Here is a 24,687-nt window from a genome sequence, read left to right as displayed (position 1 = left end):
TCGCTACTTCCTAAAAGACGAAGGAACCCAGAGCTTTTTTACCCCTCAAGAGATCGACTCACAAGGCATTCATTTACACTAGAGACCACTGCAAGTGTGTTGAAAAAACAAGTCGTCTTTGTCTTTAAGGTTTTTCTACCTGGAGAGAACCTGCATACAGCCATTTATCATAACAAATAAAACTCTTTCCCAAAGGAGCACATTACACATGCAAATAAAATCAACTGTGGTGAAAAGTCCAGCGATTAGAACTTACATCACTGAGCTCCAGCTGCTATTTGAGCTGTAATAATATAAATACTGAAAGTGTAACAAAAGCAGGAAGTGGGATAAAACTTGTCTAGAGAGTATTTTTTTACACACAAGCAGCTGTTGATGGTAACGCAGTAATAAAAACACATACCAAGCATATGTAGAGAATGTTTTTGTTCTGTTTTTATTGTAGACCATACAAGAGTCATAATAGAGTCTCCCTCACTTCTGACTCAGGAGAACAGATTGATAGAAAGAAGTGCTGGCTTTTTGTCCCTATCCATTCACATCAGTTGAGTTCTTTTAAAACCAGCAGGCAGCACTCGCCGACCTTCGGCGGATCAGACACGGATGAGTACTTGGAAATCTGAGAGCTCACGCCCAGGGAGCGCGCCAAGTCCTGGGCCGTCTGGTCAGAGGCCACAGTGGTTCCCAAGGCCACCAGCAGCCTAAATATAGCCTCCTTGTCCTGTACGGTCTCCAGAGCCCTGCTGGCCACAGACAGACACTGCGCCTTGGCCTCCAGATCTGGCTGGCTGTGCAGGCACCCTGCATAGTTGAGCACCAGCGTTGCCAAGGCGATGTGGATGTTCTTATTGCGGACGGCTACCAGGTCGGCAGAGCGCGACAGCACCGTCTCGCGCTGGGCCATGAGGAGGGCACGGCCATGTCTGCCGCTGAAGCAGTTACAAAGCGTGCGCAGCGCCAGCATCTGGTTGGCGGGCCGGCCGTCGGGCCTCATTAGCTTCAGCAGGTGGTTGCACAGCTGGACGCCCTCTGCCTCGCCGCAGAGACTCTTGTTAACCTGCGGGTGGCGCACCGCCAGCCTCAGGATGTCCAGGACAGGAAACACTATGTCTGTAGTGCACAAAAAAACATGTAGGAGGGAATTTCACATAAAGACAAATGATAAATAAATAAAAAGATCAGGAGTGTGATGCTGATGTACCTTCGGGCCAGAGTGACGCCTTCCAGAGGAGGTTGATCTCCTGGATGGTGGGAGGAGGCTCAGAAGAATCTGGCACACAAACAGATAACAGCAGCCTCTCAATACTCTCCATCGTCTCCTCAGGGAGCTTGTGCTCAGGGGGGGCTCCTCCATTCAGCTCCTTTAACTTGGCTGGAGAACAACGTCACAAATCAGTGAAAAGAATCAGCATTTTCAGATCTCTATTTGAAACACTCACCCATGATCTGAGAGGCGTTTGCTTGATCGAATGTGACTCCATCGGTCTTGGGGAAGTAGATGTTGGTCGGTGTCTGCTTTAGCCCCGCTGAGGAGTAGGCACCTTTTCCTGCAGCAAACGTTTTGTTGTCTTAGAAGTAAACGTCAATGACAGGAGACTACAGCTGAACAGATGTCTTTGGTGATGATGCTCGGTTTTAAAACATGGCCATTTTAACTGCAACAGATTGTGATTATTTATATATTTTTTAACACAGATGAACACTTTAAAAGGCTCAAAATATCCTTTAAATGACAACCTCAGTTGTTTTGAACGTGGAAGTTTAGCTGCTGGGAAGATCATGAGCTTTTCTTGATTGGGTGTTAAAGGAGACACATTATCACTTTTTTCTTAAAGGGCAAGTCACCCCCTACCAGAGTAGTACTCCACTTCTACTTCCTGTTTGAAAAATGCAACAAAGGCTGTTGCCTAGCAGACCCAGAGGGTGGAGCTGCTAACAAATACACACACACAGGCTCACAACGACATTGTGACATCATATGGTACCAGCTAACTTTCTAGGGTACCTCTTAACCAATAGCGATGGCAGATTTAATTTCAAATGCAGTGCAGAGTTTTTACCTGACAAAGGCTCAACACTGACAATTTTAGCCAGAAAATTAAAATTTTAACTAAAATGCACTGAAGTGCAAATCTATGACTACATGTGTCTGCAGCACGATTAGACACGCATTTATAGAGTTTATCAGAAAAAGAAAGTTGATTTGGGGGTGACTTGCTCTTTAAAGAGCAAGTCACCCCCAAATCAACTTTTTTTTGCTGATAAACTAAATAAGCAAGTGTCTAATTGTGCTGCAGACATGTGTTGTCAATAATTTGGCACTTCAGTGCATCTTAGTTAAAATTTAAATATTTTGCTTAAAACTGGCAGTGATGTGCCGTTGTCAGGTCAAAACTCTGCACTGTATTTGAATTTAAAACTGCCACTGCTATTGGCTAAGAGGTATGCTATGATGTAAACTGGTAGATTATGATGTCACAATGCTGTCGTGAACCTGTGTGTGTGTATTTGTTAGCGGCTCCGCCCTCTCGGTCTGCTAGGCAATGGCATTCGTTGCATTTTTCAAACATGAAGTGGGAGTGGAATTAGACTCTGGTAGGGGGTGACTTGCTCTTTAAAGACCAAATCAACTTTTTTGGTGATAAACTATATAAATGAGTGTCTAATCACGTGTAGACAATAATTTGGCACTTTAGTTCATTTTAGTTCAAATTTAAATATTCTTCCTAAAACTGTCAGTGTTGCACCATCGTTGGGTAAAACTCTGCACTACGTTTGAATTTAAATCTGCCATCACTATTGGCTAAGAGGTACACAATGACGTTAGCTGGTACATTATGATGTCACAATGCTGCTGTGAGCCTGTTTGTATGTATTTGTTAGCAGCTCCGCCCTCTTGGTCTGCCGAGCAACTTGTAGGGGGTGACTTGCTCTTTAAAGAGTAAGTCACCCCCTACCAGAGTCTTACTCCACTCCCACTTCCTGTTTGAAAAATGCAACAAATGCTGTTGCCTGGCAATGGCAATAGCAGATTTAAATTCAAATGCAGTGCCGAGTTTTTACCCGAAGATGACAACACTGACAGATTTAAGCAGAATATTAAAATTTTAACTAAGACACACTAATGTGCCTAATTATTGACTACAAGTGCACGATTAGACACTCAGTTATATAATTTATCAGCAAACAAAAGTTGATTTGGGGATGACTTGTTCTTTAAGTTGTAACAGTTCTATGGTCAATTCACCGCACTAGATCAGATAAAGTGATCTCAGCAGTTTTATTTATAACAGTTTCAGAACCTCCCAGAATGAACCGTTTCGAGGCTATGTCCCTTTAAGATAATAAGCTGTTAATGGCTCTAGGCAGTTGCGTCCTGCTCACGGCCACAGTAAGTGGCGCCACCAAGAAAATATAAGTAACACATGATCGTTCATGTCATATTCTCTGGTACTTTCTGTCTTTAATTCGTGCATGATGCGCTCTGCTGCAGCGGAGCTCAAAACCTACGCTCCAGTGACTTCACTTCACCGCTGCAGAACTCCGCTATTTTTACAGTTGTTGGATCCCGCTGACCTGCTTAGGTCAAAAGTAACTCATGAGGTGAAAAAGTAGGAAGTCCAGACATTTTTCTCAGGAGAATTTAGAGGAGATGCAGGAAGATCAGAGAAAGACAGGACAGGGAAAAAGTCAAATAATAAATAAGAAAACAAAACAAAGAGCTAAAAAAAGGAAAATGTGGGTTGATTTGTCCCACTTCATGTTTTTACCTGTATAAAGCAATCATTTATGAGTAAGTAATATAATTCAGATCACCTTCCTTCAAAACCCAGGGCTGTTTCAAGGCATTTGGGGGCCAAAGCGACCCACCCCTACCCTACCCCCATGCGCTCGCCCACTCACACAAAATTAATTGGAGGTCAACGTGCTAAGCATACGGTTTGTTGCTGGATAAATAATCATTTTCTGGGGGTCTCTGGCCAGCTTTGGGAGCTTTCAAGCCCAGAGGCCCCTGCAATCACAACCCAGCCCTGACAGAGGTAATCGCTCAGACGACTTAACCCCCCAACCCTCCCTCACAGGGCTACCCCAGAAGCCTGTTTGTAATTTGCACCTTAGTTTTACATATTTCCTCTTTAACAGGTTGCAGTTGTAACTCACCTGTAAATGGATCTGCCACACCTGAAGGTACACTTGGGTTGGGGTTTGACCCTGGGATGTAGCGACCAGAACCTGTGAGAAGAAAAAATTAAAGGCTATGATACCACATTTAAAGACAGGTGCTCTTATTGTGAAAATCAGGCTGGTAGACATTGGGACCTGTGAATGGATCAGCTCCAAAGCCCCGGTCGTCATTGGAGCAGCCAGGAATATATCGCGACCCTCCTGTCATGAGAACACAGCAAACACATCGATTTAGCAAATATGTTTGTTTATGTTTATGTATTTAGCAAACACTTTTGTCCAAAACAACTTACAAGTGATAATGAAGCCATCAGGTTGCCCTTGAGGCTAATAACAAATACTATTCAGTCAATCCTAGGTGGCAGTGAGGCAGCATAATGAATCATAAAGGGAAGTTAACAACGAGTGGACAGTAGAGTGGTGCAGGGAGGGTCCTGGTTTAGAAGATGCTCTCTGAAGAGCAGTGTCTTCAGGAGTTTCTTGAAAATTGACAAGTACGCTCCTGTTCTGGTAGTGCTTGGTAGGTCATTCCACATCTGTGGAACGACACAAGAAAAGTCTGGATTGTCCTGAGCGTGGTGTGGGCACTGCTAGCCAACGATCCTTTGATGAGCGGAGCAGTCGGGCTGTGACGTAAGCCTTTGCAAGAGAATTCAGGTAGATGGGAGCTAGGCTTGGGCGGTATTAAGGTATTACCGTATACACGCGGTATTACAAAATAGCGACGGTGTCAGTTCCAATACCGTCATGAAAAACAGCTATGCGACTGACCAGTTCCTCTATCCTCCCCATACAGTTCCTCTATCCTCCCCATACTCCAACTCTGCAGGGAGAGCGTGTTGGCTGTGTCAGAAAACTACCTCCAGCTTACAAAGTCAATAAAAACCACAATTCTAAAAAAAGCTGGAGGCCAAGTATGAATCTGATTCAGTGCGCAAATTAATGCGAAAATGCCCTTTCCTCGACCCTCGTTACCGAGGCAGACATGAGCTTGATGACAGCGCACTGGCTGAAATCAAAGCTGAATTACAGGCTGAGATCGTGAGCTTAGAGGGGCAAACAGCACCAGAAGCATCCGAACCATAGAGGAACGATCACAACCTGAACCCCCACGCAAAAAGATGTCTCTGTGAGCTCTCCTGCAAAAACGAGCCGCTGCGCTGACGCGCTGCGCCGGAGGGTCCCGTCAGCCGCGCAGAGCAGCGAGCTGGAGCTGAAATAACAGCGTACTGTTTGGAACCTGTTATTCAAGGGGACGAAGACCCTCTTCTCTGGTGTAAATATGCTGGCAGTAGTTTTCCCCAGCTGTCACGACTGGCCCGGAGGTATCTATGTAATTGTGCCACTGCCACCAGCTCACCATCGGAGCGGGTTTTCAGCACGCAGGTAAAGTTGTTGGTCCACAACGTACAAACTTGAACCCAGAAAAAGTAAACATTCTGGTTTTTCTGGCGAGAAATCTTAACTAGATTTGCTGCAACATGCCGTAATGTGTCCTGTGTGTGCGCGCGCGCACGCGTGTGGCCGTGTGACGGAGTTTTCTTTTTATAATTTTAATGCAGTTGCTTTGGTTGCAATAATTTTTATAATTTCGATGTTTATGGTTATTCAACTCTTGTTGACTGTTACAGCTTATTTGCAGTGTTTCATGCTGCTCGTTGATAAGTTGTTCACTTGATTTGCGCACAACAGCGGTCCTGGGTTTTTACGTTGATTTATTGCAGTTGGACTGTTGACTCTTTGCACTTGTTTATAAGCCGCGTTTTTGTGTTAATAAATGTTGTTAATAGTATGTGAGTTGCGTTGCTATTTTTTTAGTAATTGTTTGGTATTCGGATTCAGAAAGGTGAAGGTCCACTTGAGGCTTACGTCATACTTTTTAAGTATTCACGGTAATACCGTATACCGGGGTAAAATTAAGTGGAAGTTGGACGGTATTCAAATTTGGATACCGCCCAATGCTAGTGCTAGCCAAAGGAACTCAATGAACAGAGGGGTGACGAATGCTCTTTTTGGCTGATTGAAGACCAGACACGCTGCTGCATTCTGGACCATTTGAAGAGGTCTCACAGTACAGACTGGAAGATCAGTTAGAAGGGCATTGCAGTAGTCGAGGCGGGAGATGACAGTAGATTGCACCAGGGCCTGGGTAGCATACTGTGTAAGGTACGATCTGATCTTTCGTATGTTATACAGCCAAGGGCGTCAAGTTTGTTTTCAGGATTGCTGGGGACAATAACCATACACTTGAGTGGGGTTTAAAAATTGCTGGGGACAATAAAGTAGGCTAGCACAGGGGTCGGCGGCTCTGGAGCCGCATGCGGCTCTTCCATCCATCTGATGCGGCTCTCTGTGCTTGTAAAATAATGAATGGATATTTAAATGAAAAGCTTTATATTTTACTGGATTAATTTTACATCTGTATGCCAATTCTAAATATAAAGATTGTCTGCGTAAACCTGAACAGGTCCAACCCGGTCTTACTGTGAGACCAGGTTGACGCCTCACGCTTGTGCATAATCATAGGCGCTTCCTGAGCTTGAGGATGTCAGATTCTGGGATTCTCCTCAGACAGGTTCCTGGATGCGTCGCCACATTGGAGACAGGAACAAGCACTATTCAGCCAAAGTTTCATAATCAGGTGTGGCAGTGTGTGTCCTGTCACAATGTCCCGATAGATAATGCGCCCTGGCTACTTGGCCAAGGGGTTGTCCCTTTGGCTGACTGGTTAGAGCGTATGACTGTCACCCGGGAGTCTGGGGATCGAATCCCGCCCGGGCCCTCATTTCTCCACCTTGCCACATATTGACGGATAAACTCAAGGATGTTGGTTGTTTTGAAAGAATTACCCCAACGCACACTGATGCGCATGGATGAGCTGACATTTTAATCGTTGCGCACATCGCAGAGGTAACTTGATTCCCATCAGAACATCAGAGCTTTATACTGGACACTGTGTTCAGCGCGGCTCGGAGTGCCCACGGAGGACAGTGGGCTGAAATCTGAGGGGTTCGCAGCGCAGTACAGAACCACGCGCATGCGATAAGATTTCCTCCCACTGAAGCGGTCTGGAAACCCGGTCTCTCTGAGGGATGTGTCACTTGGAAAAATGTTCTTTTTATGAAATGATGAAACTTTGGCTGAACAGCGCTTGTTCCCGTCTCTAATATGGAGATGCATGACGCATCCAGTCTGAGGCAGAATAGCTCTTCAGCTCAGAAAGCTCCTGTAGAGACATTTGATCACGCACAAAGTTTATGTGGAGCAGAAGCGGTCGGGCCACGGCAGGTGAAATGTTCCTAGCCTACATGAAGTGTAACATTAATGTGTTACTGGACACGCTGGTCTGGTTGGTTAGACCAGTGTTTGAAGTGGAAAACACACACACACACACACACCAATTAAAATAATGCTGATAGCGTGGACTAGAAGATAGGTGATGGTTTACGTATTTAAATGATGATCAGGCTGCTGTAAAATGTAATCTCCATCCACATCCAGACACAATTATCCTCTATTCTTTCTCTATTTGCTCTGCTCTTGTCTGGGCTGACGTCGCTGATGGTGCGCGTGACGCGCCTAACTAGCGGCTGATGCACATTTTACGCATTTGGAGAGGTGGGCTGGAAGCTTTGATTTCACTGGAAGATGGTCCACTTAACGCACGGGTGTAGACTACATATTAATGTCAAATGAATGAAAATTAAACTGGGAGTTTTTACTTCATATTTTAGAAATAAAAATGACGGGGGAACACATTTGACGTCTTTTTAAACGAAATTTTCTAGCGCGTCCTGCCTGCTTCACATAAGTCACTGCTTATTAAGGTCCGTCCAGAATTACCGTGGCCCACCCAAAAATGAAAACCTGGCGCCGCGCCAGTTATAAACCTCTGCAAATTGTTGTTCTTAACTTTCTCAAACTCAGACTTTGTACAGCTAATGTCAAGATGTAAAATTATGAATTCAGTCGAGCTCTTCCGTCCCTCCATCTCCTGCTCTCCTGGAAACCCGACATCGGCTGTCAGAAGTGGAGGTGATTAAGGAGATGAGGCAAACAGAGTGAGTGCGACATAAAGAAACCAGACTGGAGTGGAGGTGAGCAAAACAGAAGGAAAAGTGTGGGTGTTGAATCCCCCACGGGTGCGACGCCCATGCGAGCGACGGTACTGGCTGCTGTCACCTGGTTGTGGGCAGCTCTCTGCTGTCTGAGGGTAGGCCCCGCCCACAACGCTGCGGCTGCTGCGGTGTTTTCTTTACTGTGGGAAACGGGTAATAATGGCTCTTTGATGGGAACAGGTTGCCGACCCCTGGTAAAAGATCTGAGCTGGTAAAACAAAAATCCTCATCAGCAGGCTTTTTTTAAAGTGGGGGGGGACACAGCTGCCAATCACAAATTTTTTAAAATGACGCCTATGTATACAGCGTGAAGCGGCATGAACAAGCGACAGAGGCAACGTGATCTTTAAAGGTCAGCTGGTCATCAATCACAACACCCAAGTTTCGAACAGCCTTTGAAGGGGCCAGAGATAGGGAATCATTTTTGATTGAGATATTGTGATGTATGGATGGTTTCGCTGGGATGACAAGTAATTCAGTTTTTGAGAAGTTGAGATGGAGATGGTGGGATTTCCTCCATCTTGATATGTCAGAAAGACAGTCTGAGATTTGTGCAGAAACTGTGCGGTCATCTGGCGGGAATGACAGATAGAGCTGGGTGTCGTCGGCATAGCAGTGGTAGGAGAAGCCATGTGATCGAATGATCTCACCCAGTGAGGTGGTGTACATGGCAAAGAGTAGAGGTCCCATTACAGAGCCCTGGGGCACTCCTGTGGCAAGACAGTGAACAGCAGAAGATTGTCCGAGCCAAGATATATTGAATGATCATCCTGTTGGGTACGATTCAAACCAGACAGGACGATCAAATTCTGTAATAAAAATAATAAACCTGTTTATCAGTCAACAGGACGAGTCCCCTCACCTGTGAAGGGGTCGCCGCCACCAGGCTGGGCTGGACCCACCACGTGTCCTTTAGTGTTCTCGATGATAAAATTAGCAACTTGGTCAAGAAACATGGGGCTCAGATCGTTCTTCTGTAGGAAGTTGTGCGCTGTCAGCCAGGGGTCGTCAGACACATTGTAAGGTAGCTTCAAAGACGGCCCCCCTTCGTTCACATCGATAGAGAAGACGTAATCGTATTCCTTAGAGCAGATGGAACACCCATTAGCGAAAGCCCTCTCACACTGCTCTGTTTATTAGCTCTGAGCTTGTCGCCTCACCTTTCCTTCGTACATCACGCTCTTGGAGGTCTGCTGGTTTGAGCCTCCGACTACATCTCCGATTTTCATCCAGCGATCGTCGCTGACGCTCCATTGATACGCCTCCACCTTCTGACCATCTTTGATCAGACGTGTCTGCCCGTCGCGATTCCCTGGATGAAAACAGGCAATAAAACCAACCACTTGCTGCTGTGGTCCCCGGACTCTGGACCTCTCTCCCCCTGAGCCTAAGATCAGTGCTCAGTGGTCTCCTTTAAAAAGCAGCTGAAAACTCACCTGTTCACGCTGGCTTTGGTGTGACCTTCTGCTGATTCTTCACAACCTTCTCCTCATTCTGCTGTTTCTACCAATTCTGTCTTTCCCTAGATCCCACATGACCTTTTCTTATTCACTTTCTTTCTTCCTTCCAGTTTTTTTATTTTAAATCTTCCATTTTCCATGAGTTAAAAAAATGTATATATGCATATATTTTAAATCATTTAAAAAAAATTTGTTCCTGTGAAGAGCCTTGAGATTTTCATCTCAAGAGACAGTATATAAACAATGTTTTCTTCTTATTTTTTCTTCTTCACTCATCTAGTAAACTTGATATTTTATCAACTGAGTTGATGTAATTAAATAAAAGTCAGTACCCGGCTCGTTGAGGTGTTCTCGTCCTGGCAAGTCCTCCATCTTGATGTCACCAAGATCCCCCGTTTTGGGGTCGATTGTAGCTTTGGAAAGCTCATCCTCAAAGGCCTGTAGCTCTTCAGCACTGGCTACACGATCCTCAGCTTCCGTAAAAACACGAATGATGCCGTCACTGGAAGGAGAAGAGTTTAAATATTTACGACGCAACACGATCCAGGAAAATGAGTATGAACCGACTGGACGCCAGCGTGTTCCTCCTACCTGGCCCCAACGGCGATGTCACCGTTAGGCAGAATACAGCAGCACCAGATGGACTGGGCGGGCAGGCGAATGGTCTGGCAGCACTCACCCCCCCTCCATAGCCTCACACTCCGGTCCTCTCCGGTGCTTATGAAATCTACACACAAAATAACAGTCGGCCATCTTGAAAAGCAGCTCCCACCACTTCCTTAGTCATCGTCTTGAAGGCCAAACACAGTGAACAAACCTTGGCTGTTGGGGAAGACGGCTAAGCTGTAGATGTAGTTGGTGTGACTGTAGTAGACCTGCACACATTCACCCGTCACCAGCCACCGTCTGATGCTGGTGTCGTTGCTGCAGGAGAAGAACTCCGTGCTGCTGATCACTGCCAGTCCTCTAACGCAGTCCTCGTGTCCTAGAGCAGACACACAGAGTCATGTTTGCAGGCCCTTGTAAGACAACTGCTGCCGTGTTGTCAAAACTTATTAGATCTTCTTAATAATGATCAGATAATTAAGGTTGAGCAAATGTTTAAAGAAAAATGAAGACTTTATTAAAATATACAAATAAAATGTTTATCTTTTTTAATTTATTGAGTTTTATCAATATTTTTTTAATGCTGCAGCTTTGAGTCATAAAATGAGTTAAACACATCTAAAATGATCATTTATGTCCCATACCAAGAATTTTTTTTTGCAATTTTAAATTGTGTTTTGGCCAAAATTGTTTCACTCGTAGATAACCTCCTGAACAACCTCCATTTGGAGAAATTGCTTTTACATTCCTCAGCGCCGCTGAGCTAAAGGCTAGTCAGAACGCAGCCAATGGTAAAATGAATTAATGATGTTTTAAAGCAGCACCAATCCTTTAAACATCACACCTGTAGGAGCTGCTATGACTGTTCTAAGATGGCAGCCATATTCTTACCCGACCGTTCCACCGGACGTGTAAATGTTCTGTAACGTAATCGACGTGCTTTACCCATGAGCTCCCTTCCCACTGCGAGCGTTTCAGAGGTGAATTGGCAGCAAAAGCGTTCCATAGAGATGGTCCTGCGAGGTCACGAAACCACAGGAGAATTCCAAGATCACGCGTGATTTCAGCAGTTCACGTAATTACAAGCAAGAAGAAAGATAGAAAAGGCCTGTGGTTTATTATTTGTTCTGTTTACCTCAACTACGGGTAATGACTTATCTGTTTTACTAGTTAAGCAACTATCTTAGCCTCGTAAACTAGACCAAACTCTTGGAACGGTCCGTTGGAACCTCCGCAGCCCCTAGCAGCATTCTGGTGGACCAATCACAGCTCTCTGTCGGTGTTTCAAACCGATTCAGAGTGCTGTGATTGGTCCACAATGGTGGGCCAATCAAGGCGCTCAATTGGTTTAATGGGAAGAATGATACAACAGAGAGGAACAAGATGGCGACAGCTCGTTTGAAACTGTTTTTACATCAACATTGGACTCTTAGAAATTGGGCTTCATTAGAACCAGGAGCAGATAGATGTGTTTCAGTCCTTTATTTAGAAAAATGATGTATTTCTGCCTTCTTCAACAGTGGACTGCCTCGTTTACTGACATCTGTTACGGTGAATACGTCACGTTGTTCATAGTCATTGCATGCGGAGATAATTTGAAAGTCAATGGTAGAACACGCTCCACGATCGAGAGCCGTCAATGGAGCGTTGCCAGACTAAATTATATATTTCCCAGGCTACAACTTTCTATCTGTAAATGAGTAATTTTGAAAGTTTAAGGATGTTTCATATCGCTCTCATGTTTGACTGTTGAGCTTAATGCATTCTGGAAGCAACACATCAATACCCTTCTGGGATATATCCAAAACGCAATGCTTTGCGTCTGGTGAAAAGCAAAGTTACTTCTTAGAAGATCTTGGACTAGCCATTAGCTTATCAATCCTGTGAAAATAAACCATTTGTTTCTACACAGAAGCTGTCCAGGAAGCTTTTTAAGACGTGTTAAGCCTGACTTATACTTCTCCGTGAACTCCGCAATGGAGAGCCACACACGGAGTGTGGGAAAGGTTTTCACATTCGAACTTCTGTTCAGGCAGTGGAGTGTTGCAAAGCAACTCCTCACCAGGACAACAGAGGGCGTAGCACTGTTCTGTGGTATCCTGCCACCATAACACTCGTGTATCTGGTCCCCGATAGTATATGTACTAATGTGTTTATATATTTCAGAGACTTTTTAACACGGACAAATGTGTCGTTCATTCTCCTCCACCTCTTCATGCAGTCGCCACCTCTAAACCCACATTTCCCGTCGTTTCCGTCCATGTTTGCTTCGTATTTTGTACTCCTTCACTCACGGGTGAATATATGTTCATATTTCCGTACTTTTTTTTCTTCAATCTGTTCTGGGTCTGCCGCTAAATATCTGTTTCCTTCCTAACTGAGCTACAGCGGTGCTGGTGATGAATATACAGGAAGCGGCGTCCTGACCAATAACAAACTTGTGTTCTCCGTCACTTTCGATGGATGTTTAATATTTTGGGCATGTCTCCGTCACGCTCTGTGAGCCTGTCGGACAGCCCTTATGCCGACACATAATGGTGTTGCGTGTCTCAGCACCGACACAGACAGAGAAATGGTAAATGGTAAATGGCCTGTATTTGATATAGCGCCTTCTAGAGTTCTTGAAACCCCCCAAGGCGCTTTACAACACAATCAGTCATTCACCCATTCACACACACATTCACACACTGGTGGGGATGAGCTACAATGTAGCCACAGCTGCCCTGGGGCACACTGACAGAGGCGAGGCTGCCGAGCACTGGCGCCACCAGTCCCTCCGACCACCACCAGCAGGCAACGTGGGTTAAGTGTCTTGCCCAAGGACACAACGACAGCGACAGACTGAGCGGGGCTCGAACCTGCAACCTTCCGATTACGGGGCGAGCACTTAACTCCTGTGCCACCGAGAAGTATAAATCAGGCTAAGGTTAAGCTAGCCTAAGCCCATTGGCGGTTTTAAATAGGGGCCTGGGCCCCTATAGAACCGGCCCAGCCCCTGTTATGGCCCCTGTGCTGAAGAGATCGGAGTTTTTTCCCCGCGCTGCCTCAGAGACGGGAACTAATGCGCTTCAGCGTTTCACACGGAGCCTTTAGAGCGCAGCACACTCTGTGGACAGAACTGTTTACCCGGTGGATTTTTGAATAAAAGATTAAAAATAGTTTAAATGGGACTTGAAGAAATTCTTGAGCACGACTAACGGAAAAGACGCTAAGAGACGAAGGTAAGCAATACAGTTTATTTTCCTGACATCAGTGTTTTGATCGTAGTCGCGCGTTTCTGTCATTTACTTTTAAGTTCCCAACTGAGTCTATCCACAGTTAATACTGATTTGTTTTTCCTTTGTAACATTAACTGTAAAATAAAAATGAAGTTGCTGCATTTTAAGCCTTAGACACGTTGAAATTAGATCACAGTATTCATTTATCTATGACTTTCTCGCAGCACTGACTGGAAGCATCAGCGGCCATGAAAAGAAAAAGGGACATTTTGTCCTTTTTTCCCGCTGTTAATAAAGAACAGCGTAGACAGAGAGAGGATGAAAGTCACGAGGGATCGGAGAAGCAGGATGAAAGAGAGAAGGAGGAGTTGGTTGGAGAGGAACCAGACAGGTCAGAGGCTGTCCACCCTGAGAGTGAGGAGGAGGAAGATGTAGGCTGTGAGGGAGAGAGTGAGGAGCAAAAAGAGGGACATCTTCTGTCATGTGCACCGTGTACACTACCGTCAGGTTTGTGGGTGTTGAACAAGCCCTCTGTGTTTGCAGCTCATATTGTGTGTAAAATGCATTTGAGGCATGCTGACTCTGGACCAAAATTTCTGTTGTTTATATTTAATAAATAGATAAAATAAGACTCTGAATTAACTAATTATGCCTTTTATCCTCATGCTAACATTTATTTTCTTTCAGATATCAGCAAGTGTCAGGATGACCCACCTACTCAGCCTCATTTGAGGACATTTCCAGTGACATTAATAGGAGACAGAAGATGCAGCTTTCAGCCAAGCTGGTATGAAAGTCATCCTTGGGTTGAATATTCTGTTACTATGGACTCTACTTATTGTCATGCATGCAGACATTTTAGCCCACCAAGTAGCGCAGGAAGTGTTTGACTCACCATGTGGATTTAGGAACTGGAAAAAAGCAACTGAGAGAGGAGGAGGTTTATGGTACATGTAAAGTCTGATAGGCAAAAATTGTCTGAAAATTGTATTGTGCACATATTTAATTTGTTTGAATGTTTATTTTTCATATGTACAGTACATGTAATCTTCAAATAAAGTAACAAAGTATAATTATCAACTAGAATTATTTTTTTTACTCAAGTCTCATGTTGCGGTGAAGCATTCAGAATTGTTATCTGAGTACCATAAAAACATGCCAGTTTTACTTTCACAAGTAAACCATGACTGCATTCGCTGTAATAGTTTACTTGTTCATTGTCTTTACTTATGAATTTATTTGAATCTTATTTTAGTAAAATACAGCTGTAAAAGATCATAGATGAAAAAAGTAAAGGAAAATTTTTGATAAATTTGATCCCCAAAATATAGTAAAGATAGATATGAAAAAGAAGAGAACAGAAAAGTGTGTAGTTTCACAGTACTAGGAATTTCCTTTGGCAAAATTGTGCACAAGCACAAAATTAGTCGTATGGTGGAGACAAAAAAGAATTTTGATATTGCCCTTATTTTACCCTTTTATTTATTTTTTGTCTTGCGCCCCCATGAAAAAATACGGGCCCCACTGTGGCCCCCCTGGAAAATTTGGTCTAGAACCGCCCCTGCCTAAGCCTGTATAACACTGGACGCAGTTCTCACCTGTAAAGGTCTTCTCACATCGACCAGCCTTCCAAAGCTTGATGGTCTTATCTGCTGATCCAGAAAGCATAAGGCCTTGTTCGGGTAGGATGGTCACCGCCCACACAGCTGCAGTGTGGCCCTGAGACAGACAAAAGCTGATGTTCATTTTCTGATCCCATTTGTTGCTTGAAACAACTATAAAGGCATACTGTAGAAGTCCAGACACCACTTTTAATCAGGCTACCAGTCTCATTTTCTCTGAAGTTTATTTCAGATAGGCAAACTTCTAAAGATGTGTTTTAGGGTTGGGCAATTGGACGAATTATTGGACCCTCGGTGATGGGCTGAGCCATTACCATTGTTTTATCACAAGAGGCGATTGTTTATTTATTTATTTGCCCGTGAGTTAGTTTGTTAATGACAGAAATATTTTACATGTTACGCACAGAACAACACGGAGGTAACAATCAAGAAAAGATCTCCATCAGCGCATCTGAGCATCATCTCACACTTTCTCTGCCTCTCGCTGCTGATGGTGCGCGCAAGCAGCGCACTAAAGAGGATTTGGGAGAGCGTCTGTGATGCACCCGGCATTGTGCACATGAGTGCAGTGTTGAGTGGAACCCTATCTTTCAGAGAGTCTGGTAGACTTTTAAAACTTTGGCTTAAGTAGCGCTCGTTATTCAGCACCTGCTTCTAGTGTGTCAGCGGCGCGCAGATTCATCCAGAACAACATTTAAACATCCACGAGTCTGTCTGAGGCAAGAGTCCAGAACCTCATAACTTCTTCAGCAAGCTCTCTAGAGACGTTTGATTACACACGAGCTGTGGGTGAACAGTTCAGGTTTACGCGGAGCAGAAGGAATGTGCGTTCGAGCCGCATCAGGTGAAATGTTCCTAACTGAAGTGGTTTAATTGCATTGTTTATATGGGGCATTCTGATCAGCTTTTTTGGATTAAATATGAATTTAAAATGAATGGAAATTGAAGGAATATTTATAATTTAAAAAAACAAAAGTGACAGGATAAATGGATCATGTGACCTCTGGCTGCAAGCAAAAGCTCCCTCCTCAGAGCGCGTCCAAACGCAGCAGCAATTCATTTCTCAAAGTCATAAAAGAAAGAAACACAGTAACCTTTGCAAAAAAAATAAATAAAAATTGCTTAAAAAAACACCACAATAGTGAGCACCGCAGGGAAACAAAGACGAGGCTTCTTAAGCCGTTTATACGTCACTCTACCAAACTACAAATACAAAATTAAACAAAAAGGAAAATCAAACTTTCTTTCCCAGCAAACATTTGTGCTCTGCTTCTATAAAAACATAAGTCAGTGTTTGAAGCTTCTTCTGTGTTCGCAACTCAGTCCGTGCATCATGACGTCACATGCACAAATATACTGCCCATCGTCATTTATTGGACTGACGATTGGCGGTGGGAAAAATGATAGAAATCGCCCAACCCTAGTGTGTATTAGGGTTGTCACGGTAACCGGTGTAGCTGTAAACCCCGGTAAAAAAAGTTGACAATAATAATAACCGTCTTGTTTTTAAAAATATATATTATCTCGGTGGATTACCGTGGCTGCGGTGTAGGCGCGGTGACCCTTACCAGCCACCGTATCATCTGCTGAAGTTGCCGGCGGCACATGCGCACTTTGTTGTTTACAACCAAAACGTTCTTGAAGCTAAAGCTGAAATAATGGCCAAAGGAGAAGACGGCAGCGCTCAGGACATTTAATATCCCTCAAAGAAGACAAAGTGGGAAGTACGGGCATTTTTTGGATATCTGAAGAATGCCGAGGGACAGTTGATAGAAGACGGCTATCCTGTTTGCAGCACGTGCAGAAAAAGAGTCTGTGAAAGGCAGCAACGCTTCAAATCTCATAACACATCTGCATGACCATCACCCACAACTCTACAGTCAACGCAAGGCAAGCTAACTTTAGCGTTTTAGCTAAAATGCGTGATCCGAGGATTTGGGTTGAGGGAGAATGCAACGAGTCGCTATATAAAGCAGCCGCAGCGCCGCTACCTGCATATAAACCGTGTCGCGGACACCCCCATGTTGAAATGACGCTATGCATTACGGGGCTCCCAGGGGCAGATAAGAGTTGGTCTCTCTCTGAGAATAATTATGAATTTAACAATGATTACTGCCTGATGACATTTTCCCACATCTGCAAAGCTCACTGGAAAGACACAAACCGAGGATGATATTTTCCTGATATACGGTTTATTACTCAAGTAAGGGTAAAAAAAAGTATCTGATTAGAAGGCTACTTGAGTACTGAGTATCATCTGAACTAATATTTGTAAAATGATGACATCAAACAGACATAAAATAAGAAGTTATGGGCAAATATTGGCATTTTAAAGACTAAAGGGGAAAAATGTAAACAAATTAACAACATAATTACAGAATAACATATTTTAGGCTAAATTTAGACACAAACTGAGGACAATATTTTCCTGATATACAGGGTTTATTTTGAAAATATAACACGTTTAAAAAAAATACCGCGATAATACCGAAAACCGTGATAATTTCGATCACAATAATAACCATGAGGTTACATTTTCAAACCGTGACAACCCTAGTGTGTATCACCTAAAACATGAGATCTTATACTTTAGTGTCCATGTAAACACTTTGAATCTCTAAGAGTAGGCATTTAAATTATACCAGGCATTATTAATCACAATGATACCCCCCCAATTTAAAGAGCAAGTCACCCCTTACAAGAAGCGTACTTCACTCCCACTTCATGTTTGAAAAATGCAACAAATGCTGTTGCCAAGCAGACAGAGAGGGTGGAGCCACTAACAAATACATACACTCACGACATTGTGACATCATAATGTACCAGTTTACATCATAGCATACCTCTTAGCCAATAGCGGTGGCAGATTTAAATTCAAATGCAGTGCAGAGTTTTTACCTGACAACGGCACAACACTGACAGTTTCAGGCAGAAAATTTAAATTTTAACTAAAATGCACTAAAGTGCAAAACTATTGACTACACGTGTCTGCAGCACGATTAGACACGCATTTATATAGTTTATCAGAAAAAAAATAGTTGATTTGGGGGTGACTTACTCTTTAACCACGGCTGTCCCAAATGTTCACCTAAATACAACTGATATAAAAAAAACAACCAAAATCTTCTTTTGAATAACTTTTCCCAACTACAATGATTTAAGCAAAACATTGCATACTCCGGTTTACCTGCAGGGTCATCATGCACTTCTCATTGAGCCAAACTTTTGCTGTAGTGTCCCAGGAGCCGCTCAAGAGTGTCCCAAACTTCCCCGAGGCCAGAGTGCAAACTGCAAAAACACAACAGTAGAACATTGGGACCACACACGCATGGTTAAAACTCACTGTAATCTTGACCAACGGAGAACCGACCAAAAACATCTTAAGAGCATCACTAACTAGAACTAACCTGTATTTTTATGACCCTGAAGGGTGAACAGAGGTTGTGGTTGATCCAGAGAGAAAACACAGATGTTATTGTCATTGCCACCGGTGGCAATCAGGCCTCGAGGATATGTTTCATTGGGTGTGATGATGCATACACACGATACAAAGTTTGAGTGGCCAGACATACAGTGCATCTCAGTGAAGCCTTTATCTGGACTGTTGACAGAAGGACAGAGACACAGTGATTTGTGTTAAACTCAAGCGTAACGGTGTGTAGTGACAGAAATAGCCCATCCAGTTAGTTGGAATAGAAATTCATTTAAAAATATTTAATAATATAAATCATGTATCATGGACTCTTGGATATTATGTGTGTGGATGAATAAACGGTTCGAATTAGCTCACAATTATCAAATCACGATTTAACTGTTTGTTCATTACAAAGCGATTGCAGCCAACATAATTTATATTTAATTATTTATGTATTTATTGGCCTAAAAACAAAACGTTTCAAGATCGGAACTGGCCGTTAAAAGTAACACATAACTCGACCTGAATACTTCTTACTTATTCAATTATAAACAGGTGTAACTGAATGAATGACAAAGCTAATTTGAGTAACCGCTAGCTTCAGCGGTAAAGTTGGCTCGTGGAGCAGTTACTAAGAAAGAGGACTTAGCGTGAGGACATTTGATTAACTCTGTTTCAAGACCAGACATGTTTCCTGGCCCAGATGTTACTTGTTAAATTAAAACAATCACGTAGGAGTTGAGTTAGTCATTAAGTAAGCTCGTGCTAATGCTAGCTACCTTGAGTTCGGCACCCAAACTCTTCCGGTTCGGTCTCTGGACACAGACACCAAGGCTCCTTCTGGGAAAACCGCACTTACGAGTCCCCTCACGTCCATCTCGTGGCCAGAGATGGAACATCTAAGTTTGTATGAGCTGGATGATGCCATTCTGCTCCGATAAGAAAACAAAACTTTTTAAAAAGCAGCGTACAATCCAAGCGGTGTTGCTGTCAACAAACACCCGCCGCTAATGCTAGCGGAAGTTGCATTACGTCATTAGACGTCAATAGCTTCCTTTTTTCAAATTAAGATGCATTTTAGTTTGAAATAAAATTTAACTTTTAAATGTAGTGAAAGAGGTTTAAATGCTCCGCCCGTTACAATTTTTGCTACTAAAACAATTTAATGAAATAACCTACCTGTGGCCTGGCTGTTTTAAACATGTAATATTTCTGTTTGACCAGAGGGTGACAGCAGCATGAGACATCTGAAGCAGGTGCAATGACTAATTAAATGTAAAATTTATTTATAGGTTATTACAATAATAATAATTCCAACTATAGGGGGATTACACTCCTCAGCCTCCCTGGAAAGGTCTACTCCAAGGTACTGGAGAGGAGGGTCCGATCGATAGTTGAATCTCAGATTGAGGAGGAGCAATGTGGTTTTCGTCCTGGCCGTGGAACTGTGGACCAGCTCTATACCCTTGCAAGGGTGATGGAGGGGGCATGGGAGTTTGCCCAACCAATCCACATGTGTTTTGTGGATTTGGAGAAGGCTTATGACCGAGTCCCCAGTGGCACCCTGTGGGGGACGCCCCAGGAGTATGGGGTGGGTGGCTTTCTGTTAAGGGCCATTCAGTCCCTTTACCAGAGGAGCGTGAGTTTGGTCCGCATGGCCGGTAGTAAGTCGGACCTGTTCCCGGTGAGGGTTGGACTCTGCCAGGGCTGCCCTTTGACACTGGTTCTGTTCATTACCTTAATGGACAGAATTTCTAGGCGCAGCCGTGGTGTGGAGTGTGTCGAGTTTGGTGGCAGGAGAATCTCGTCTCTGCTTTTTGCGGATGATGTGGTCCTCCTAGCTTCATCCAGCTCTGACCTTCAGCTCTTGCTGGGTAGGTTCGCGGCCGAGTGTGAAGTGGCTGGGATGAGGATCAGCACCTCCAAATCTGAGTCCATGGTTCTCGACCGGAAAAGGGTGGCTTGCCAACTCCGGGTCGGGGGAGAGGTCCTACCTCAAGTGGAGGAGTTTAAGTATCTCGGGGTCTTGTTCACGAGTGAGGGTAGGAGGGATCGGGAGATCGACAGGCAGATTGTGTCTGCAGTGATGCGGACACTGAGCCGATCTGTCGTGGTGAAGAGGGAGCTGAGCCAGAAAGCCAGGCTCTCGATTTACCGGTCGATCTACGTCCCAATCCTCACCTATGGTCATGAGCTTTGGGTAATGACCGAAAGAACGAGATTGCGGATACAAGCGGCCGAAATGAGTTTCCTCCGTAGGGTGGCCGGGCTCAGCGGAGGGTGCTGCAGGTGTGCCAAATCTCCAATCTGGAGTTCAGGTATAGAAGGAGGATGGAGACACCCCACTGCGCCGGATGATTGCACCTGTTAGGTAGCCCCAGCCTCTCGACTTCGTTTGCTTGTTAGATCTTTGATATTGGATTACTGGCTCTGAACCTTGGACTGTTTTTCTGGTTTATGCCTTTTGGATTTTCCCCTGAACTGTTTGTTTGCTCTGCTCAGGATACTCAACTCTTCACACTTCTCTCGCCACTTGAACCTCGGATTTCCAGAACCACGTCCCATCCTCTTCTACGCCTGCCTGTTTATCTCCGCTGCCTCACCCGCCTCAGCCCGCTGACTTCCACCTGCGCTCACCTTGGCTACCCTCCTTTCCCACACGTCATGGACTACCATATGGACTAACGCCAAACGGCACACCCTCACTGGATTTACCAGTGCACTTTTGTTCCTGCTTAGAAAATAAAGAACTTTTCTGTTTACCCACCTATTGAAGTCGTGTTGATTCTGCATGTCTTGGGTTTAACACCTCCCGCGAGTCATGACATGCTCAGGTCATAACGTCCTAAAAATAGCAAAAAACAATAGAAAGGTTTACCAAAGCTACAATGGCGAATCTGCAAAACAAGCCAAAAATTTAAAAGCCACCTAATGTTCTAACATAGTACAGGTATAAATGTTGTGGAGAAAAAAATAAGAGGTTCTCGTGCATTTGTCTAAAATCATCAGCCAAAAAACAACTCAGACCAAAACCAGCTACTGGACCATGCAGTTTTTCACACCAACCCATCACACTTCCACATTTACCTTGGTCCTCCACTCATTGAGCAAGAGGTTCACAGCTCAATAAAATCAGAGGACAAACAGCCGGCTACTAACACTTCAAATTCAGGACAAACTACCAGAGTCTCAAAGAGAAAACCATTTGAAGACGTTTGGAACTAGAAAAATGTGACTGGTGTTTAGCACTCTCTCGATTACTCAGGCAATGTGGGTTCCCATATCAGACGGACGTGATCGAGGGATGAATGCTGATGGGAGGAGTGACAGTTCAGTGAACGGGTTTAAGTTTAAAAGCTAGCTTGTTGTGCAGATTTGCTATTGCAGTTTTAATTTGCTGTAGTTTCTACTTTATGTCACACACAACACTCTGTAGCCTAAACCAAACATAATTAGTATTTATATGTAGGTGACAATTATTATTATTTTTATTTAAGACAAAATGAAGTCCTTCTTACCATTGATTGTGACCACAACGACAGCCTTTCCTGGTTTGACCCTCAAAGACTCTGATGGACAACCACAGATTCTGACTGGGATCTCCACAGGAACAAGTCGGGCTAAATAATTCAACACATTTTGCATATAAATAATCTAAATTGTATCATTAAGAAAAGGAAAAAACAAAGAAAACCAGAAACAGACCAAAAAAGAAAGAAAAGAAAAAGTTAAAGGACAGTTTAAACAGTAAAGTGAGCTCAGTAACAATTTTGAACTTACCATCATGGCAGAGAGTCTTATTTGAAATATGTGCTGTAATAATGGCTGGAAGAATCCAGTGGACATGGCATCTCTATTGTGAAGGACATATCTGGCGTGCGTCAGTACATCACATTTGTCACAAATGAAGGGGCGTGGCAGACAATCACGACAACGAAGCACGGCTGGATTCATCCCACATTGTTGTCAATGGTGCGCTGACACGTTTTCCTGAGCTGGCATGGTGTTTACCAGACAAGGGCTTTCTGCCCTCCAACCCTCTGAAAAGAGACCTTTCCTCGAGCTCCAATTCAAAGACGCCTGAGGAGCTTTTGTTGGTGATGCTTTGTTAAGATCGCCTGATGCATCATTCAGTGAACTCTGGAGTTCTTCGATAAATAACTCTGTTTAAAAAATAACATACACATGCACACATTCACATCAACATTTAGAACAGAACAGATTTGTAAATACAAGAAAATAACAAACATGCATACAATTGCTATACACATGCAAGGATACCCCTTTGATTTATGGAAGAAATAAGGAGGTACATACCAACAGTTTCTGGAGCAAAGACCATCTCACAATGACTCTCAGCAGTGGTACAATTGGTTTTCTGCCTCTGATCAGCTGTTAAAAAAGTACATTAAAAAAACATTTTCTTAACAGGTGTTCAACTGCCATCCGGTATCTGTACCTGACACTTACATCTCAAATTTCAAATTCACAGGAGAAACTATGAATCCAAAGATAGAAAAATTTAGACAAACTACTTGTCAACTTGTCAAGTAATCATTTTGCGCTCTAAAGCCAGCCTCACACGAGAGCAAACAGCCCGGAATGACTGTTTGCTCAGCAGATAGCTCGCTGTGTGCCCCTAATTTTCACTGAGTTTTCTGCCTCACAAGACGCTGATATTCATATCTAACAGGTTTGATATTTTCCGCCTCACGGGGGGTAGAAACTCACCGTGTGCGCTCTAACGTGAGCCACTGGCTGAGCTAAAATATTCTCAAAGCGTGTTCTCCTCTCACATGATTCAGAGATGTATTCAGATGCAGCCACTGTCTGCATGTCAGAAAAACAAACAAAACGGTACCTTGGGGATCAGTGGGCCCACTGTTTCCACTACCCTCTTGAAGGATTCAGGATCCAGATGGCAGTACCGTCAGGAGGATTCTGGGTCTTCAAGGCACATCTCATGGAGTAGATTGGCATAAACTGCTTTCCTGGCCCTTCTTTGGGAGCCACCGTACCCAGACTTTCCTAAACTTAAAATGACGGTGGTGGCGACGCTTCATCAACAAATAAAGTAGAGGCATTTCCTCCGTTTCCAGCTTTGTCCCCGTTTTGTTTATTTTCTGACATGAAGACAGGCGGCTGCGATCTTGGGGTCATGTTCTCAGTTTTCTTCACAGGCACTTCAGGTTGATTTTGCTTGTGCTCATTAATCCAGTCATGAAGAGATTGAAGCACATTATTTAATTTCACCTCATTAATTGCATTATCCAAGATCGTAAAAGGGTCTTGGATATATGAATCACTCATGGTGGTGGAAAGACAGGCAAAAACAAACAAACAAACAAACATCCACCTAAGACAACACAAAGACACGGGGAGAGGGACAACAGACAAGAATGAGGACAGCAGTAAGAACACATAAACAAGACAGACGTGGCTCTTAAAAGTGCCTTTGGGAGTTTTAATGAGGAGCAGAAATAGTGTTGAAAAGTGGCCTTAAAGGGACTTTTCGGACATTTGAATTTTTATGCTCGTGATTGCCCCCTCAGGCCAAAAGTGTAACGGCAGCTTCAATAGTAGGCTCGTGCACGAGGAGCGCATGCTGTACGTACACACTCCTTAACGAAAATAACAGCTGAGACAGTCAGCTCCGTGTGTGTGTGTGTGTGTGTGTGTGTGTGTGTGTGTGACCCGGAGGACAGAGGAACACAGCAAATTAATAAAAATAATGTGCCTCTGTCTCTGCAGCTGCACTTTCTTGTCGGCCGGCCGAACGTGCAGTGTGTGTGTGTGTGTGGTCCGGAGGACAGAGGACAGGAGAGCTAATTAATTAAATAATTTGGTTCTGTACCTTTCTCTTCAGCACAGCCGACAAAGGTTTATGATGGGTCAGTCCTCCTGCATGCTCAGATAAAATTCCCTTCCCTTGCTTGAAAAATTGTTCCCAAATGAAAGTTGAACCCACATCTTTTTTATCCGTGAATTCAATGCCTTTCGGCGAGTCTCAAATAAAAATTTGGCCGTCTTATTACTGTGGGAAAAAAAAATCAATGTAAAAAA

The 24,687-nt window shown here is 43.8% G+C and overlaps 1 protein-coding gene across 1 annotated transcript; it reads right to left on the bottom strand.

Moving 5' to 3' along the window:
• Window positions 1–413: 413 nt before the first annotated feature.
• On the bottom strand, window positions 414–19,663 carry plaa (phospholipase A2-activating protein). Its single transcript, XM_015946519.3, has 14 exons — window positions 19,404–19,663; window positions 18,617–18,810; window positions 18,397–18,497; window positions 15,186–15,306; window positions 10,581–10,748; window positions 10,355–10,490; window positions 10,096–10,265; window positions 9,464–9,615; window positions 9,166–9,385; window positions 4,321–4,386; window positions 4,162–4,233; window positions 1,440–1,547; window positions 1,202–1,372; window positions 414–1,110 (listed from the first exon to the last, which is right to left on the bottom strand). The coding sequence occupies exons 1-14, from the start codon at window positions 19,550–19,552 to the stop codon at window positions 542–544; spliced, it is 2,397 nt and encodes a 798-aa protein (XP_015802005.3). The 5' UTR covers window positions 19,553–19,663; the 3' UTR covers window positions 414–541.
• Window positions 19,664–24,687: the final 5,024 nt, after the last annotated feature.

Source organism: Nothobranchius furzeri, chromosome 2 (genome assembly GCF_043380555.1).
Source record: "Nothobranchius furzeri strain GRZ-AD chromosome 2, NfurGRZ-RIMD1, whole genome shotgun sequence".
Lineage (NCBI taxonomy): Eukaryota > Metazoa > Chordata > Actinopteri > Cyprinodontiformes > Nothobranchiidae > Nothobranchius > Nothobranchius furzeri.
The sequence above is the reverse complement of the archived record's forward strand: the minus strand, read 5'-3'. Positions and strand labels throughout refer to the sequence as shown.